Source organism: Hibiscus syriacus, unplaced genomic scaffold (assembly GCF_006381635.1).
Source record: "Hibiscus syriacus cultivar Baekdansim isolate YM2019G1 unplaced genomic scaffold, ASM638163v2 tig00111000_pilon, whole genome shotgun sequence".
NCBI classification, from domain to species: Eukaryota; Viridiplantae; Streptophyta; class Magnoliopsida; order Malvales; family Malvaceae; genus Hibiscus; species Hibiscus syriacus.
This window is the reverse complement of record NW_024062947.1, coordinates 1,372,371-1,390,416: the sequence shown is the minus strand read 5'-3', so window position 1 is coordinate 1,390,416 and position 18,046 is coordinate 1,372,371. Positions and strand designations below refer to the sequence as shown.

At 33.3% G+C, this 18,046-nt stretch overlaps 1 protein-coding gene across 1 annotated transcript; it reads right to left on the bottom strand.

Annotated features, from left to right (window-relative positions):
* Nucleotides 1–431: 431 nt before the first annotated feature.
* LOC120149279 (APO protein 2, chloroplastic-like) lies at nt 432–3,240 on the bottom strand. Its single transcript, XM_039162122.1, has 4 exons — nt 3,077–3,240; nt 2,726–2,859; nt 1,521–1,873; nt 432–1,278 (listed from the first exon to the last, which is right to left on the bottom strand). The coding sequence occupies exons 1-4, from the start codon at nt 3,102–3,104 to the stop codon at nt 447–449; spliced, it is 1,347 nt and encodes a 448-aa protein (XP_039018053.1). The 5' UTR covers nt 3,105–3,240; the 3' UTR covers nt 432–446.
* Nucleotides 3,241–18,046: the final 14,806 nt, after the last annotated feature.

Here is an 18,046-nt window from a genome sequence, read left to right as displayed (position 1 = left end):
CATCAAAATGTTTTCAACATATTGTCAATAAAAGTAGTTCCAATCCTTAGTTTGGCTTAAAATTTGAACAACATTTATGAATTTTTGGCACTGATTTCAGCTTACCTAGTTTTTCAAGCTCAATAATCGACCTTCAGGTTCTTTGATTCAATAAAAGTGATGGTTTCAATGTAGCCTTACTCGATGTTCTTAATTTTCTCTAAACTTCTGCAGGGGATCCATTGTTGGTAAAATGAAAGATGATTGGCAATTTTGTAGAATAATTAGTGCTTTGCATGGTATAAGCAAGCTCTACAAAGATATTTCTGCTCATAAACAATGAAAAGTGAGAACTCATGTGCATGAAAACCATGTTTCGTTGGTGAAAAACTCAGTCAACATAAATATTCAATTATAATTTACAATACAAGAAGAATACGAAATAAGCAGCGAAGATCGTCAAAGAATCAAACTACCATTTCAGCTTCTTTGAGACTGGTGGGGATCCCTATATCTAACCTCATGGTTGGTTTATTTTGATCAGGCACAGCAGCACCGGCCTGCACACAAATTTCCACCACAGCTGGGGCTTGCCCATAGAAAGACCTGAGCTCCCGCCGCAATGGCGGTCCTTTCGCATCAGGCAAATGCCACACATATCTTGGAGGTATCAAGTCATCCAGCACTGCTGATTGCCAACCATGTTGCCCATTTCGTTGCTGGTGCTTGTGGGCACCGCAGTTCTGTGCTTTGTGCCCCGAGGGACCAACGTGCACCTCCGGGCAATATCCACAAACCCTCACAGGATACATTCTCATTAACTTCTTAGCTCCTCTCCTCATCTGTTCCCATGCTTTGAGTGTTTCCTCAGCAAGCTGGATTATTTCCTCTTCATCGCAAAGAGCTACTATCTCCGAATCGGGTATTTCAGTTAATAATGGTTTCAAGGGAACTTCGGGGACAGGATCTGGCAGTTCGCTTTCATCGGCATCAACAAATTCGCTTTTACCAATCCAAATGATTGGCTTTCTTCTCCTCTTTGTTGGAAATTCAGGAACATCAACACCAGCTTGGATGCAGAGCTCAACGACAGCAGGAATCCGAGGAATGGAGAATCTCTCATCGTGACGTATGCGCTTTCCAAGGCGATCATATAGATGGTAGGCATCGACTGGCAAGAGTACATCATCAACAGTTGCATATGTCCATTGATGAAGGCCCTTACGGATGGAAGCACGGTGACCCCTACATGACTTGAATGGATGCCCGACAGGACCAACATGAATTTCATTACAAAAACTGCAAACATGAGAGATTAAGATATCACTACAGCATACTATCTATACACATTCAATGCGGAAAATTAATTTTATAAAAAGCTAACGAGCTCCGATTATGATTACAGACAAATCAAGTCTAAATACATGATAAACATAACGGGGGTCATTACTAAAATCTTAAATACCTAGTCACTATGGTTAAAACACCATGATTTTGTGAATAAGGATGTTCACAAGTACGGTAGAGGGAGAGAAACATACCCGCATGCATGAACTTTCACCACCTTCAAGAGTTTCTTGAGATTGTTAATTAATGTAATCCTTGCATTAAGCAAATCACAGGCAAGGGGTACTAGGCTTTTAACGATTAAGCCATTCTTCGGAGGTGGAGCCGGTTTTTTAGGCTGGCCTCTGCTCTTCTTGAACCTCTCTCTAGCAGCTCGCCTCAGCTCCACTATGGGTACAGGGAAGGGCTTCTTCTCTTTCTTCGAATAATAGCGAGGCAAATCTGCATTTTGAGGGTGATCACACCTAACTACCAACGCACATGGTTGATAAAATTTTCTTGAAGGCACTACAGGCTTTGACTGGAGTCTGAGTTCACCACTGCTACGCTGAGGCGGAATGTAACAATTCCGAAATATGTATACTTATTAGAAGTATTCTAAAACTAACAGTTAATCACAAAGAGACTCGAGAATCTCATATTTCATCCAAAATTACTAAACTGCTGGCTTCTAATAAACACGCCAAGGGTCAGAACTAGACAGTTCTGAAACAATTATAATTCGATTATTCCAAATGATTATATTTAAATACGAAAATTGATGAATGATAAACACAACCAAAGAAAACTGAAACAAAATAAGAACTATGAAGCACAAAAGTTAAATTTATAATCTATTGATGTATTTAACAAGGAACATTTTACAAGCTGGTTTAAGTTTCAATCAACCATTCACTAGGTCATGGACCGAAGCATCATTTCGACATGCTAGCGAGCAGAAACAACATTATTTAACATATAGAACATCAACATTATGTCCAGTAGCCGGACGAGTCTAAAACACAACCGATTAATATAAGACTAAAAAAAGACTAAGATTGGTTATAACCGAAAAGCTTACTAAAGCATTAACTTTTTAAAATAAAATGGTAACATTTTAATTTGAAACAGAAAATACCGTAAAAACATATAATTACATAACTATTCCAGTCGTAACCTAAAAAGTTACTATCAATCCATTTTAGTTATAACCAAAATCATTACTAATTGTTTAACTTTTAGAATAAACGAACGTAAAATTCTTTATTGTAACCTAATTATGACCAACTTTTTAGATTGTACAAGATAACATTTTAGATTGAAATCTGCAGTAAATTAACCTGACATCGCACAGCAGAACTACCCAAATAGCTAATATGGAGTACAAGGGTAGTAAAACGCAAAGGCAGATGATGCATACCTCCAAAGAAGAAAGCGAACTAAGGCCTGAGCAGAGGTTGAGTTTCACAAAATCAGCTCTCCATTGGTACGAAAGCATTGGTGGCCAAATCCTGGGAGGCAAATACAGATGATTAATGGAATTACAATCAGCCCCTGAAACCAGAATTAAGAAGAAACTTGTGAGAATCTCGTACGTCGAGTTTTGACAAACAAAATATTAAAAGCTATAATCATCTCGAAGAAACGAGGAAACCCTTTTCTTGATTAGTTAAATAAAGTTAAATCAACAACCAAAAACCCAGGGAAAGGCCAAAGATAGTGAAGAAGAAAATGAGAAGTTTGGGGTTGGGAGAAGAAAAGAGAAGCTTACAGCAACGTATTGAAGGGGAAGCTGACATTTATTTCAGAGTAACGTCAACAGAAACAGTAGTTTATAAACGAAGAGGGAAGATAACAGAGGCTTCCTTCTTGTAAATGTTTTGTTATCTAATTTCTCACCCTTTCAACAGAATCGGAGATTATTGAGCTTTTTGGTCCACTGGTAATGAAGAACAAACCCAAGCTATGCTTTAGTATTTGTGTATAAAAATTTCTTTTGTTTCGGCCTTTGTTTTGAAGGATCCATCGGGCCCAAAATTGAAAGTTGTAAAGCCTCCATGGCCTGACCCAAGCTCCCTTTTTAATTATAAGTTAGAGAGAAAAGTTTGAGATTTATTTATAATATAATTACCAATGTTTTCAAAACTGGACCGGACATTAAACCGGTGAAGGTACTGGTTCACTGGTTCAACCGGGTTCAACCGCGGTTGAACCGGATTTATATAAAATAATATTTTTTTAATTTTACATAATATTAAAAACAATATTAATATATGTAACATTTTTTTAAGTTTGCAATATTAAAAGGTAAAAATATCACAAGTCATAACATGTATAAATGAAAAACCATAAAATCAAGTGAAACAAAATGATTCAAATCATTTAAGGTAAACATATTAAATAATAAATATAATTATATAACTATAATCAAAAAATAAAATTAGGGTTTAAAAAAATCATAACAAATGATGTCATTTGGTTTAATTGTTTAAAAAAAACAATCTCACATGGCTAAGAAACATAGAAGAGTATCCCAAAAGTTTAAAGAGTAAAAATATGAGAACAAAATAATCCCACATGGCTAAGAAACATAGAAGAGCATCCAAACTTACTTCTATAAATAATAGAGGTAATTTGACATTCAAAATCATAGAGCCTTTTGGTGAGCACAAAGCGAACTATTATTTCGCTTCAATTGAGCTCAAATTTTAGGCTTCAATTGAGCTCAAATTTTAGGCTTCAATCGAACTTCTAAATTTTTTTTGAGTTCGAGCCTTTTCGATTTCAAGTTTTAATAGTATATTTCGATTTGATAATTTTTAGCTCGTGAGTTTTTGAGTCGAGTTAAGTTTACTTTTAAAGTTTTCGAGTTCGAGTTGAGCTCAGCAATACTCGAATTTGACTCGGCTCGTTGAACAAACGATGTTGTTTGGTTTAATTTTTATTTTAAAGAAAAAAGTGAACCGGCGGTTCAAACCGGTTTTGCCAGTTTTCATCCGGTTTACCCCGGTTTTCCCGGTTTTCAGTCGGTTCACCCAAGTTTTCCCGGTTTTCTTCAGGTTCTTTACCGATTCTGTGCTAATCCGGTTTTGGAAGTTAACCGGACAGGCCACCGGTTCACGGTTCAACCGGTCGAACCGGCCGGTCCGGTCCGGTTTTAATAACATTGATAATTACTTATCTGTATGAATCTATGTATGAATTAGATTTATTTTTTATGTATAGTATAAATTTGTATGATATCATTGAATCATACGACCAATCACAAAAATAAATCTTAAAGCTATATATTAAATTAAAATTGTATATGCTATAAAAGAAAAGGAATAAAACAAGAAAACATGAAATGTAAAAATAAAACAAGAAAAAGAGAAAGAAAGCATGAAATATTTGAATCAAAGTATTTATAGATATAAGAAGTAAAAATTATATAGAATATTTTTTGAATAATTTATACGAGGGAAGGAGGAATTTTACTCATAATGGGTATTGAACCAATAATCTAAGAAATATATGAGGTGTCAAAGAACTTTTAACCACTTACATTAGATATTATTGATAGTATTATGTAAAATTTTAATTCAAATAGATTTTAAAGTCTTAGCAACAAAGTACATCAAAAATTTATTTAATTTATCGTAATTTAATCATGATAGACATTCACAAAAAGTGAGGGTTAAACTGAACTTTTATAAGAAAAAGAGATAGACGGAAACCGTAAATATTCTCTACTAGATAAAAAAGTGAAATTTTTCGTGGATTTGGGCCTAATCCTTGAGTTGTCTATATAAGGCCAATAACGGTTTATTCATTTAAAAAATTTAGATAAAAAACTCCTCCAAAACTCTTTGAATTCTTCTTCGGGGATCCTTGAATATTCAACCAGAGTTTTGGGATTTTTCAAATTCTGGTAGCGTTTTATTGTGTTAGTTGTCGCTTGTCGGTGATGGAATATTGTGATTCTTATGTTGGTAAAATCCCACATTGGGAGGATAAATTCCTTCGGAAGGGTACTTAAAGAATCTTCATTACTCTATTTTATTCAATGTGGTTAGACAACTCTCTCACACGCACGTGTCGTCATCGTTGCCATCTGACCTGATCAGTTCGGTTTAGTTTGATTTGTTGTCATGGTCGTGGAAATACATGTCTTCGACACGTCCATACATGTTCTATCATTTTAGAAAAAATTCAAAATAAATTATATATGTTCATTAGTCTGTAATATATCCGTTAATTAGAATAAAATCAGAATTAATTAGTTGTCATTTGAAAGGTTGACTAGTGGTTTTTTCATTAGATGAATCTAGACAGTCTTTGAGGCTAGATTCAACCCTTGCAGAAGACAACAAATTAAATTTCGTTTTTAACATCTAATTAACGAGGCCCAATTTTAGTCGTTTGACTGTTGATATAAAAAATTGTCTTAACTACTATTTTTATAATGAATCTGGATAGTTTTGAGGCTAGATTCAACCAGCTACATCAAACTAATTATAGAAATTAATCCATTGTCAATTTCAGAAATTATATTAGTATTTATTACTCATTCTATTTTATGTTTTTAACCTTAGAGTAAAGCCTATAAATAGAGAGGGTTTTTAGAATTCTTATTCATCTCAAGCAACAAAATTTTCTTTTTACTAAATTATCTCAAAAAAATTCTATCATATTATTCATTCAGTGAGAAGAGCAATTCTACCATTGTCCACTAAGATATTTGTGTGTACGATTATTTGGAGCTATCGTTTTGACCTTAGGGGACAACCACCTACTGTTTCAATTATACACATCGAGGTGAAATTATTTCCACTGATTTATACCATAACATAGTTTCTTTATATACCCTTTATTTTTTATTATTATCCATTTAGTGCTAACAGTTTGATCTTGAATTAATTTTACCAACAATTTAGAAACGATTTCATATGCTGCAAAATGTTAAACCTTACCTCAAAGCTTATTTTTAACTTGTTAAAGCTCGACGTACTCAATGAGACCAATTATCGGAGGTGGTCCCAATAGATAATCATATTTTTGAGCAATATGATCTTGACTATGTATTGGGCAAGTAGTTGCCTCAATCACCATCGACTCCATCCTCCTTAGATATTTCATTTAAAGTTGTTGGGGGTAATGTCACTCCCACCCCTACAAGTGAAATCCTTCAGCCTACAACTATTTCTATTCATGCTCAGGTGTCCATCTACAAGTACACGAATAACAACAAGATTGTTTATGGCTTTCGCTTAAGTCATATAAACTATTTGACATATTTCTCAAGAAGAGAAGTGCAGAGAAAATATGAGACACGCTGAAAAAGAAGTATAGAGCTGATGATATCAGTATAAAGAAATATGTGGTCAACGAATAACTCAAATTATAGATGTCCAATGATAAGACGATCATGGATCAGGTCTATAATTACGAGAAATGATCTCTGACATCCTAGCCGATGACATGAAGATGTATGAAGTACTGCAAACAAATGACATTATTGAGAAACTGTCTAAGTCATGGTTTGACTACCGCAACTTTCTGAAACACAAAAAGAGGGTGCTCACACTTGAGGAGCTAGTTAGTCACATGAAGATAGAAGAAGCCAACCATCTTAAGAATAAGTTGAATTCTTCTAATAATCTTTCTTTTAAGGCTAATCTAGTTAAATTAGGGTCTACCTTAGGGTTCAAATTTAATAAGTTCAAAAGACAAGGTGGCCAAAAGAGAAGGTCAAAACCTAGAAGATTGTCAACTTCAAGAAGCCTATGAAAGATAAGGCTCTACCAAAGCCCTTTAATTGTTATGTGTGCAGATGTGCCAAACATAAAGCCTACCAGTGCCAAAAATGATCAGACCGTCAGAATGAGAACAAACTTGTTGAAAACATTTTGATGTTTCGATATAACAAATTACGATAAATGAATTTTAAGATTTTACAAATGATTTTCTAAGTATATTAGATACAATTATTCAAATATCAAAATTATTACTCCAAGACTTTCAAAGTTCAAATTCAATCCTTACTAAACTGTAAAATTGTGTTTTATACTTAAAATATTTTTGAAACAATTTTTCACAAAGTATTTTGAACCAAAAACGAGCCAAAAATCAATTTGATGAAGGGATGTACCGATGCACTCATTTAATGCATCGATGCACACCCATTTCGAATAAAATTTATGCACCGATGCATAGCCATGCACTCTGGATTTTATTAAAACATCGAATTGATTTTGTGCACCGATGAAGAAGCCATGCATCGTTGCACCCTGGCTATTTTTGAAGCATCAAATCAAATTTGTGCACCGATGTACACCCTAGTGTACCGATGCACTAAGTCTTCCAACGGTCGAAATATTTGAATTTTACACATAGTGTACCGATGCACAAAGCCTATGCATCGATGCACTATACGCTCCCAACTGTTTTATTAATTGTTTTCACACACTAACGGCTCTATTGACTCCACTAATGATACCCAATGTTCAAAAGTTATCCAAGGAGTATTTAAACAAGCTTAGAAGCCATTAATCAACAACAATTATCAAGAATCAATAGAAAATCAAAGAGAAAGCATTAAACCTCAAGTTTTAGCATTTTCAAGCCTATTTCATTCAATATTCATTTTTGCTTTCAAGAACACTTATTGTGCTCAATTCTATTATTCTTGAGTGCCCTTTCTTTGTTCTAGAATTGTGCAAACATCTTTCCTTGTGAGGATTTTCTTGTAAGTTTGCAAAATTTGTATTGTTCTCTTTGGGAGAGAGTGTTCTTAAGAATTTGGGGTATAATTCTTGAGGGAATTGTAAGGTTACTCTTTGTCCTCAAAAGAAAGACAAATTAGTGAATTTGTGGAAAATCCTTAGTGTGGATAGCTAAGGTAGTGGACGTAGACTTTGGTTGAGAAAGTCGAACCACTCTAAATTGCTGTGCAAATATTTTTAATTTTCTACAAAAGCTTCCACTGAAATTTTTATTGCCAATTCACCCCCTCTTGGCCTATTCCATCGATCGATTAACTCAACAATTGATACCAGAGTTTGACTTATTTGAAGGTTTAATCGCCTCTTGAGTAGATCCGAGAAGAGTTACATCGATAATAAGTCATCAATGGCCTCCACTTCAAACTTCGACTTCGAATCTTGATTCATTGCCCATCAACAAGCCTCCTTTCTTCAATGGAGCTATTTATGCTTATTGGAAGAATAGGATGATGTACTTCATTCAAGCAAGTGACATGGGAGCATGGAATATTATAGAAGACGGATACATCAAACCTTCCACTCATCCAAGATTGTGGAGTGAATGAGAGACAAGAATGTTCCAGCTCAACTCCAAAGTTATCCATATTATTTTTTGTGCTTTTAGACCAGATGAATATGGGAGAATTTCATCTTGTAAAACCACCAAAGAGATATGGGATAAACTACAAGTCACTCATGAAGGAACAAACGAGGTAAAAGAATCTAAAATTAGTCTTCTAACTCATAGCTATGAAAATTTCAGGATGAAACTGGATGAAGATATCAAAGCTATGACAGATAGATTTTCCACGATTTTCAATGGTCTCAAATCATTTGGAGAGATCATTCCAAATGAGAAGCTTGTGAGGAAGTTAGTTTACTCTCTTCCAAAATCTTGGCAATCAAAGAAGATGGCGATCATCGAGGCTAAGAATTTAAAATCCTTAACTCTCGATGAGCTAATTAGTTCTCTCCTCACTCATGAAATGATGCTTCAAGATGAAGTAGACCTCGAAAAGACGAACGAGATAAAGAAAGAGACAGAGAAGAAGAAGAATGTGGGAGTTGCTATCAAATCCATAAAAGATGAGAGTGATTCGGATAAAGATGACGATGATGAGGAGATGACATTATTTTCCAAAAGGTTCAGAAAATTGATGAGGCCCAACCGAGGAAGAAAATTAAAACGCAATAAAGGCTTCAAAAATGAACCGAAGGAGAAAGACCCTATCATTTTCTATGAGTGTAAAAAGTCGGGGCATGTCAAATATGATTGCCCTTTAGTGAAGAAAAAGGGTCAATATAAGAAGAAGCACAAGGCTCATGGCTACATGGAGCGATGAAGAAGGTTTCGATGAAGAGGAACAAGAAGTGGCAAACTTGTGCTTGATGGCCATCGGGGAAAACTCTCAGGTAACCTCTAACTCATTTGATTTAGATGATTTATCTTATGATGAGTTATTAGAGGATTATAATGGGTTGGCTTCGAATTATAAGACTTTATTTTCAAAATATAAAAATGATATTTCAAAATTGAAAATTGAAAATAGTCTTATGTCCAAAACCAACAATGATCTTGAAAGTAAGATCAAAGAATTGCAAATCAAATTAGATGAATTTGAAAAGAAAAATATCAATTTGCATAACTTACTTTCAAGAGTAAATGACGATCATCAAAAGAAAATTGATGATCTTAAAGCTTCTTTTGATAAAGTTGGAACAAAACGTTTTGAAAATGAGAAAGTTCAAAATCCAACTTTGTTAGAAAAAGTTTTAAAAACTACAATCATAGAAGTAACCAAAGAACCTCAAATAGAAAAATCATTAGAAGCATATGGGTTCCTAAAGGACTCATTACTACTAAAGATAAGGATATCCTACATAAATGGATACCCAAGGGGACTAGGATTTTGAATACTAATGAATATGGACCCAAAAAATTTGGGTGCCAAAAATAAAAAATTAAACTATGTTTGTAGGAAAAAGAGAATTGCTACAAGGCACGTGAAACAAATTCAAACTCATGGTACCTTGATAGTGGATGCTCAAGACACATGATCGGAGACAAAAGCCGGTTCATAGAGCTTAACGTTAAAAATGGAGGAGAGGTGACTTTTGGTGATAACTCAAAAGGTCATATTGAAGGTATAGACACTATAGGTAATACCTCTTCCATAAAATTAAGAATGTTTTATATGTGAATGGATAAAGCATAATCTATTGAGTATTAGTCAATTGTGGGATAAGGAATTCTATGTCATGTTTGAAACTAATGGTTGTAAAGTCATTGACATTGCATCTAATCAGATTATGCTTGTTGGTCATAGAGTAGGAAACATATACATGGTGCATTTAGATTCTATAGATATGACTAATTTATGTCTAGTTGCTTAGGATGAGCATGATAGTTGGTTATGGCATAGGAGACTAGGAAATGCTAGTATGAGTGTTTTGCAATAGTTAATTCAAGGAGATTTAGTTTGAGGGTTGCCTAAGCTAAAATTTGATAATGATAAAATATGTGATGCTTGTGCTAAAGGAAAACAAAATCGAATTTCTTTTAAATCCATTAATGACGTATCCACTAGTAAAGTGTTATAATTAATCCATTTAGATCTTTTTGGGCCATCTAGAACCACTAGCTTGGGTGGAAAACAATATGCATTCATATTGGTAGATGACTATTCTAGATATAATTGGGTTCTATTCTTAAGTACTAAATATGAAGCATTAGAAAAATTCATCACGTTTTCAAAAGTAATCCAAAATGAAAAAGGGTTACTCTATAACTAGTGTTAAGAGTGATCATGGAACTGAATTTGAAAATCTTGGATTTTCTGAATTTTGTAATTCTAATGGTATTAGCCATAATGTTTCAGCACCTAGAACCCCTCAACAAAATGGAGTTGTTGAAAGGAAAAAGTGAACTTTAGAAGAAATGGCTAGAACCATGCTTTGTGAAAAAAATTTGCCAAAATATTTTTGGGCTGAAGCCACAAATACCGCTTGTTATATTATTAATCGAGTAATGATTAGGCTATTTTGAAGAAAACTCCATATGAACTTTTCAAAAATAAAAAGCCTAACATTAGCTATTTCCATTCTTTTGGATGTAAATGTTTTGTTTTAAACAACGATAAAGAAAATCTTGGAAAATTTGATGGTAAAAGTGATGAAGGAATTTTTCTGGGTTATTCCTTAAATTCTAAAGCTTATCGAGTATTTAATAAAAGAACTTTAGTTGTATAAGAGTCTATACATGTTGTTTTCGATGATAATCCCCTTCCAAGGAAGGATTCTTATGTGAATGATGATGCAGGTATTATAAACACAAAAGATGTTAGATATAACGTTGGAGAACCATCATCAAAGGAAGAAACAAAATATGAAGAAATGAAAGATCCTTTCGAGAATCCAACTATTGAAGAAATGGATGTCTCTTACCCAAGGGAATACAACTATGTCAAGGATGGTGAAATAATAGGTGATATATCAAAAGGGGTAACAACTCGATATTCTCTTAGAAATATATGTAATTATGTTGCGTTTATTTCATGCATAGAGCCTAAGAATATTAAAGAAGAATTAAATGATGAATATTAGATTATGGCTATGCAAGAAGAGTTAAATCAATTTGAGAGAAGTAGAGTATGAACATAGTTGAAAGGCCTAGTAATAAATCTACTGTAGGTACTAGATGGGTATTTAGGAATAAGCTTGATGAAAGTGGTAATATAGTGAGAAACAAGGCTAGACTTGTTGCTCAAGGGTATACTCAAGAAGAAGGAATAGACTATGATGAAACATACGCTCCCGTAGCTAGGATGGAAGCAATTAGAATGTTATTAGCATTTGCATGTTTCAATGAATTTAAATTATATCAAATGGATGTTAAAAGTGCATTTTTAAATGGTTTTATAAAAGAAGAAGTGTATGTGGAACAACCTCCTGGTTTTGAAGATTCAAAATTTCCAAATAATGTTTTTAAATTGAGAAAAACGCTTTATGGTTTAAAAAAAGTTCCTAGAGCTTGGTATGAAAGATTGTCAAACTTTTTAATTGAAAAAGGTTTTTCAAAAGGGAAGGTTGACACTACATTGTTTTAAAGCATGAAGGTAAAGATTTATTAGTAGTTCAAATTTATGTTGATGATATAATATTTGGTTCTACTAATGATGTTCTTTACCAAGAAATTTCTAAGCTAAAACACAGTGAATTTGAGATGAGCATGATGGTGGAGCTCTCATTTTTCTTGGGACTCCAAATCAAGCAAAGAAAAGATGGTATCTTCATCAATCAAGCTAAATACACCAAGGATATGCTCAAGAAGTTTGGAATGGAAAATGAGAAACCTCATGCCACTCCAATTAGTTCTTCTACAAAGCTTGACAAAGATGAAGGAGGTAAATGTGTGGATGTTAAATTGTATAGGTCAATGATTGGCTCTTTGCTATATCTAACTGCAAGTAGACCAGACATTATGTTTAGTGTTTGCTTATGTGCTAGATTTCAATCATGCCCTAAAGAATCCCATTTACTAGCTGTTAAGAGGATCTTTAGATACCTTAAGGACACTCATAGTTTAGGACTTTGGTATCCTAGAGACTCTAGCTTTAGCTTGCATGCTTTCTCCGATGCGGATTATGGAGGATGCAAAATAGATAGGAAAAGTACCTCCGGTACTTGCCAATTCCTAGGAAATATGCTAATTTCTTGCTTTTCAAAGAAACAAAATTGTGTTTTATTTATTATCTACCACTGAAGCGGAATACAATTCAGTCGGTAGTTGTTGTGCACAAATTTTATGGATGAAACAAAAACTTTTTGATTATGGAATTGAAGTATGTACCATTCCTATCAAGTGTGACAATACTAGTTCTATTTGTCTCACTAAAAATCCCATCAAACACTCTAGAACTAAGCAAATTGAAATTAGACATCATTTTATTAGAGATCATGTCACTAAAGAAGATATAGTTCTAGAATATGTTGATACTTTGCACCAATTAGCGGATATCTTTACAAAACCTTTAGATAAAGAAAGATTTTTGACACTTAGGAGAGAATTAGGTTTGACCAACCTACCTTGACTTAGTGTTTAAAATAAGTTTAGCACTTTTAATTAGTTTTTGGAAAATGCTTATAAAAATAACTCTTTTGATTGCATTCTTTACTATTAGTTAGGGGGAGTTTATGATTCTTAGTGAGAATTAACTATATATTCAAATGTAGTTTAAGGATTTGATTTGATTGATTGCACATAGTTAATTTTAAATATATGAGTTATCAATACAACTTGAGCTACTTGAGCTAATTAATTTAGCATTTTTAAGTGTTTAAAACGGATTTTTTACATTTTTGTGCTTAATGCATCGATACACTACCTAGTGCATCGATGCATCCCTTGAATGTGCATCGATTCACCATGAAGGTGCACCGATGCATGACTTGAATGTGCATCGATGCACTCTGCTGTGCATCGATACACCCATCGTGTTTTTAGGTTTAAAACCCATTTTCTTTATTCTTTCACCCCAAACACTCTCAACCGTGCACCATTCGTCTCTCTCTCACCCTAATCTCATATTTACTTCAAAAACAACACTTTATAGTCGAAATCCAACTGTTCTTCAATTCCTAATCATTCTTTTATCATCAATCAAGTGCAAACAACATCTCATTCTCACAAAATCCAAAATTTTCAAGGTAATATTTGAAAAACCCCTGTTTTATTAATTTTTAAACTTAGGACAAGTTTTGATTAGTTCTAGGTTGAGAAAATTATCGGACATTGATTGTTTATTGTTTAGAAATTGATTTTTACAATCAATTTTATATAAAACACAAAATCTTTCAAACATTTTCTTAATTTTTCGAAATAAAAATAATCGAAAATCTCTATTTTCATTAATATTTTTTAATTCAATTGTGTTGCTTTCATGAAAACTATAAATATTATAATCTTCAAACATTACTTTCCAAATATTTTTCAAAACTTTTCCCATTAGGATTCGATTTAGAGAACCTTGAAATATTATAGACTCAATTGAGTTTTGGGATTGATTATATTACATACATGTTCTTAAATTTTCAGGTTACCTATTCCATTCCGATCTTAAACCATGTCTAATCCCAAACAACCTAGGACATCGTCTAGTTGCTCAAACCAAAACCGACCTCCTATTCCTCCACCTAATCCAAATCCAAATCCAAATCCAAATGACCCAAATATGACCATTCTAAACTCATGTTTCAACGTACCTGGTCGTAGACAAGATCTCTATCATATGTACCACACTTGTTTTGAGTCATACAAAATTCGAGAAGAGCGTATCCCTTCAATCCAAGCTATGAAAATTATGGATTTCCAATATCTTCCTACTCTTAAATCTTGGAAGTTTGATAACCTCTTTAAACTCAAACATATTGTTTATCAACAATTAGTCCGCATCTTATATTCCAATGCGGTATGTGTCCAAAACGAGCGTCGATCCACAACTATAGGAATTCAATCCTTTTTTTAGGACAATTCATTTTTATTAACTCCGACACATTCGCTACGCATTTTGGACTAGATAACATAGGTTTATATAATGAAAAGGAAACTGTGGCATCACCTTATAAGTATAAGGGTAACGTTAGTACCTTACCATCTCATCACGATTGATTCCTACATTTGTTAATCTCTTGATGGTTTTGACCATCTGGAGGTAGGTACTCCTCCCTTAGGAAAATAGATATATGGTGGATACATTATATACAACATAACAAGAAAATCAATTTGCCACAGATCATTTTTAGTGAGTTAGTAGATACCGTAACAATGCCCCTTCTAAGAATATAGAAACCTTAGTTTACGGCCGTCTTCTCAGTAACTTGTTTATCAAAATCGGTCTTAGGTCCAATCTTGATATTCTTATCCCTCCTTAAAACCAAATCAATTTCACTTCCTTAAAGAAAGAGGGATGGAAACACGATAAGGAAACTGGCCAATGGGTTTATCATCCCACTGAGCAAACTTCGGAAGCTAGCTCTTCACGAGGTCCACCTCTTACGACACCGGTAGCTGATGACGATCCAGAGCTTCAACAACTTATGCAAGATATTGACGAGGTTATACCTGATGATGATTCTCCGGCACCGAAACTGGCACAACAAGAGGAACAATGCCTCCATATTTTGGAACATTTATGGAGTCATTTGATCTAAGGTTTGCTTTCATGGAGTCTCAGCTGACTAAGTTTCAATGAGAGATGCGTGAACGTATGGATGCTCTCACACTTGAAATGTGAGAACATTATCCTCCTCCTCCCGATCCTCCTATGGACGACTAGACCTATCTTGCCTTAGTTTGCTTAAAATTAAACCCCAAACTCAAAACTTTAAATTATGAAACATTTTGTTGTTTTTATTTTAGATGTTTAAATTTGTTGGATGATTGGATGTTTGAACTTATTTTATATATTTGGTTTGTTTGAATTTTCTCTTTGAGCCTAATGTTTATTTTTGCATCATTTACATATTAGTTGCATTATGACCAATTTTTACCATTTCACATTATGAATATTGAATTATGAAACTAATGGCTAATCTTTCTCTTGATTGTGATCATAGCAGCTTAAGCTATATCTATAAAAATCAGTTGAATATTTTTTTACAAACATGTTTAAAATCGTTTTAGAGTCTTTTTTAACTAACAAAAAAGGGGGAGAATATATATTATATAGTAAGGGGAAGTAATTTCAAAATTGATTTCAAAAATTATTTTCATAGAAAATCTTAAAATTACTCAAATGTTTTTTAATATCAAAAAGGGGGAGATTGTTGAAAACATTTTGATGTTTCGATATAACAAATTACGATAAATGAATTTTAAGAGTTTACAAATGATTTTCTAAGTATAATCGATACAATTATTCAAATATAAAAATTATTACTCTAAGACTTTCAAAGTTCAAATTCAATCCTTACTAAAGTGTAAAATTATGTTTTATACTTAAAATATTTTTGAAACAATTTTTCACAAAGTATTTCGAACAAAAAATGAGCCAAAAATCAATTTGATGAAGGGATGTATCGATGCACTCATTTAATGAATCAATGCACACCCATTTTGAATACAATTTATGCACTGATGCACATCCATGCATTGATGCACTCTGAATTTTATTAAAACAACGAATTGATTTTGTGCACCGATGCACAAGCCATGCATCGATGCACCCCGACTATTTTTGAAACATCGAAGAAAATTTGTGCACCGATGCACACCCTAGTGTATCGATGCACTAAGTCTTCCAACGGTCGAAATATGTGAATTTTACACATAGTGTACCGATGCGCAAAGCCTATGCATCGATGCACTATACGCTCCCAACTGTTTTATTAATTATTTTCATATACTAACGGCTCTATTAACTCTACTAATGATCCCCAAAGTTCAAAAGTGATCCAAGGAGTATTTAAACAAGCTTAAAAGCCATTAATCAACAACAATTATCAAGAATCCAGAGAGAATCAAAGAGAAAGCATCAAACCTCAAGTTTTAGCATTTTGAAGCCTATTTCATTCAATATTCATTTTTGCTTTCAAGAATACTTATTGTGCTCAATTCTATTATTCTTTAGTGTTTTTTCTTTGTTCTAGAATTGTGCAAACATATTTCCTTGTGAGGATTTTCTTGTAAGTTTGCAAAATTTGTATTGTTCTCTTTGGGCGAGAGTGTTCTCAAGAATTTGGGGTATAATTTTTTAGTGATTTGTAAGGTTACTCTTTGTCCTCAAAAGAAAGACAAATTGGTGAATTTGTGGAAAATCCTTAGTGGGGTAGCTAAGGTAGTGGACATAGACTTTTGTTGAGAAAGTCGAACCACTCTAAATCGATGTGCAAATATTTTTAATTTTCTGCAAAACCTTCTACCGTAATTTTTATTTCCAATTCCACCCCCTCTTGGCCGATTCCATCGATCAATTAACTCAACAAAACTAAAATTGAAACTTGCCAAGAATACTAACAAGATCATAAAATCGATAGTTTCTGAAGTCAATCCTGTGGAGAACAATGCTAAGTGGATTATAGAAACTGGTGCTTCCATACATTTTTGTGCCAATTGGGTGTTGTTCACCGAGTTCGAGGATATGAAAATGGTGAACAATTATACATGATAAACTCTAGCAATGCAAAAATGCAAAGAAAATAGAAGGTTTTACTAAAGCTGACATTCAATAAAACTTTAGCTTTGAATAATATTATGTATGTTCTTGCCTTGAGTAGAAATCTTATTAGTGGTGGGTTACTAAATAAAGCAAGCATTAAACTAGTTTTTGAAGTAGATAAACTCATACTTTCTTGTAATAATGATTATGTAGGGATATGTTATTTAAACGAGTGGTTTATTTGTAATCGAAACCCAGTTTAATGAAAGTAAAAAAACCTCCACTCCCGCTTATATTGTTGAGATTCTAGATATGTGGGCATGCTAGATTGGAACATGTAAATATTCATTCTCTTAAAAAACTTATTAAAATGAATATATTTCATAATCTAGAGGAAAACAACTTTAACAAATGTGAGATTTGTGAGGAAGGCAAGCATGCTAGACTTTTCTTTTAAAAATGTTTTTAAGAGAAAAACTAAAATGTTAGAACTTATTCATATTGATCTGACAGACTTTAGAAACTCTGAGAGTAAGGGAGAAAAACAATATTATATTACCTTCGTAGTTAACTTTTTTAAGATATGCAAAGGTATATCTCTTTAGAACTAAAGATAAAACTAGAAACTTCTTTTTTTATTTATAAGGCAGAAGTTGAAAATCAATTTGATAAGAGAATTAAATAGCTTAGATTTGATAGAGGGTCTAATTTTTTAAAGAGATGTGTGAGAAGAATGACATAATTCATGAAACCTCTGCCCAACTTTCCTCAATAGAATGACATAGCTGAAAGGAAAAACATGACCTTAAAGAACACGATGAACTATTTGTTTTTAAGTTTTGG

Coding starts and splice junctions, on each gene's coding strand:
- LOC120149279 (XM_039162122.1), bottom strand. CDS start 3,104: ATGTCAGCTTCCCCTTCAATACGTTGCT. Junction 2,860..3,076: donor TTCCCCTTCAATACGTTGCT/GTAAGCTTCTCT, acceptor TTCTGGTTTCAG/GGGCTGATTGTAATTCCATT. Junction 1,874..2,725: donor GTTCGCTTTCTTCTTTGGAG/GTATGCATCATC, acceptor ATTCCGCCTCAG/CGTAGCAGTGGTGAACTCAG.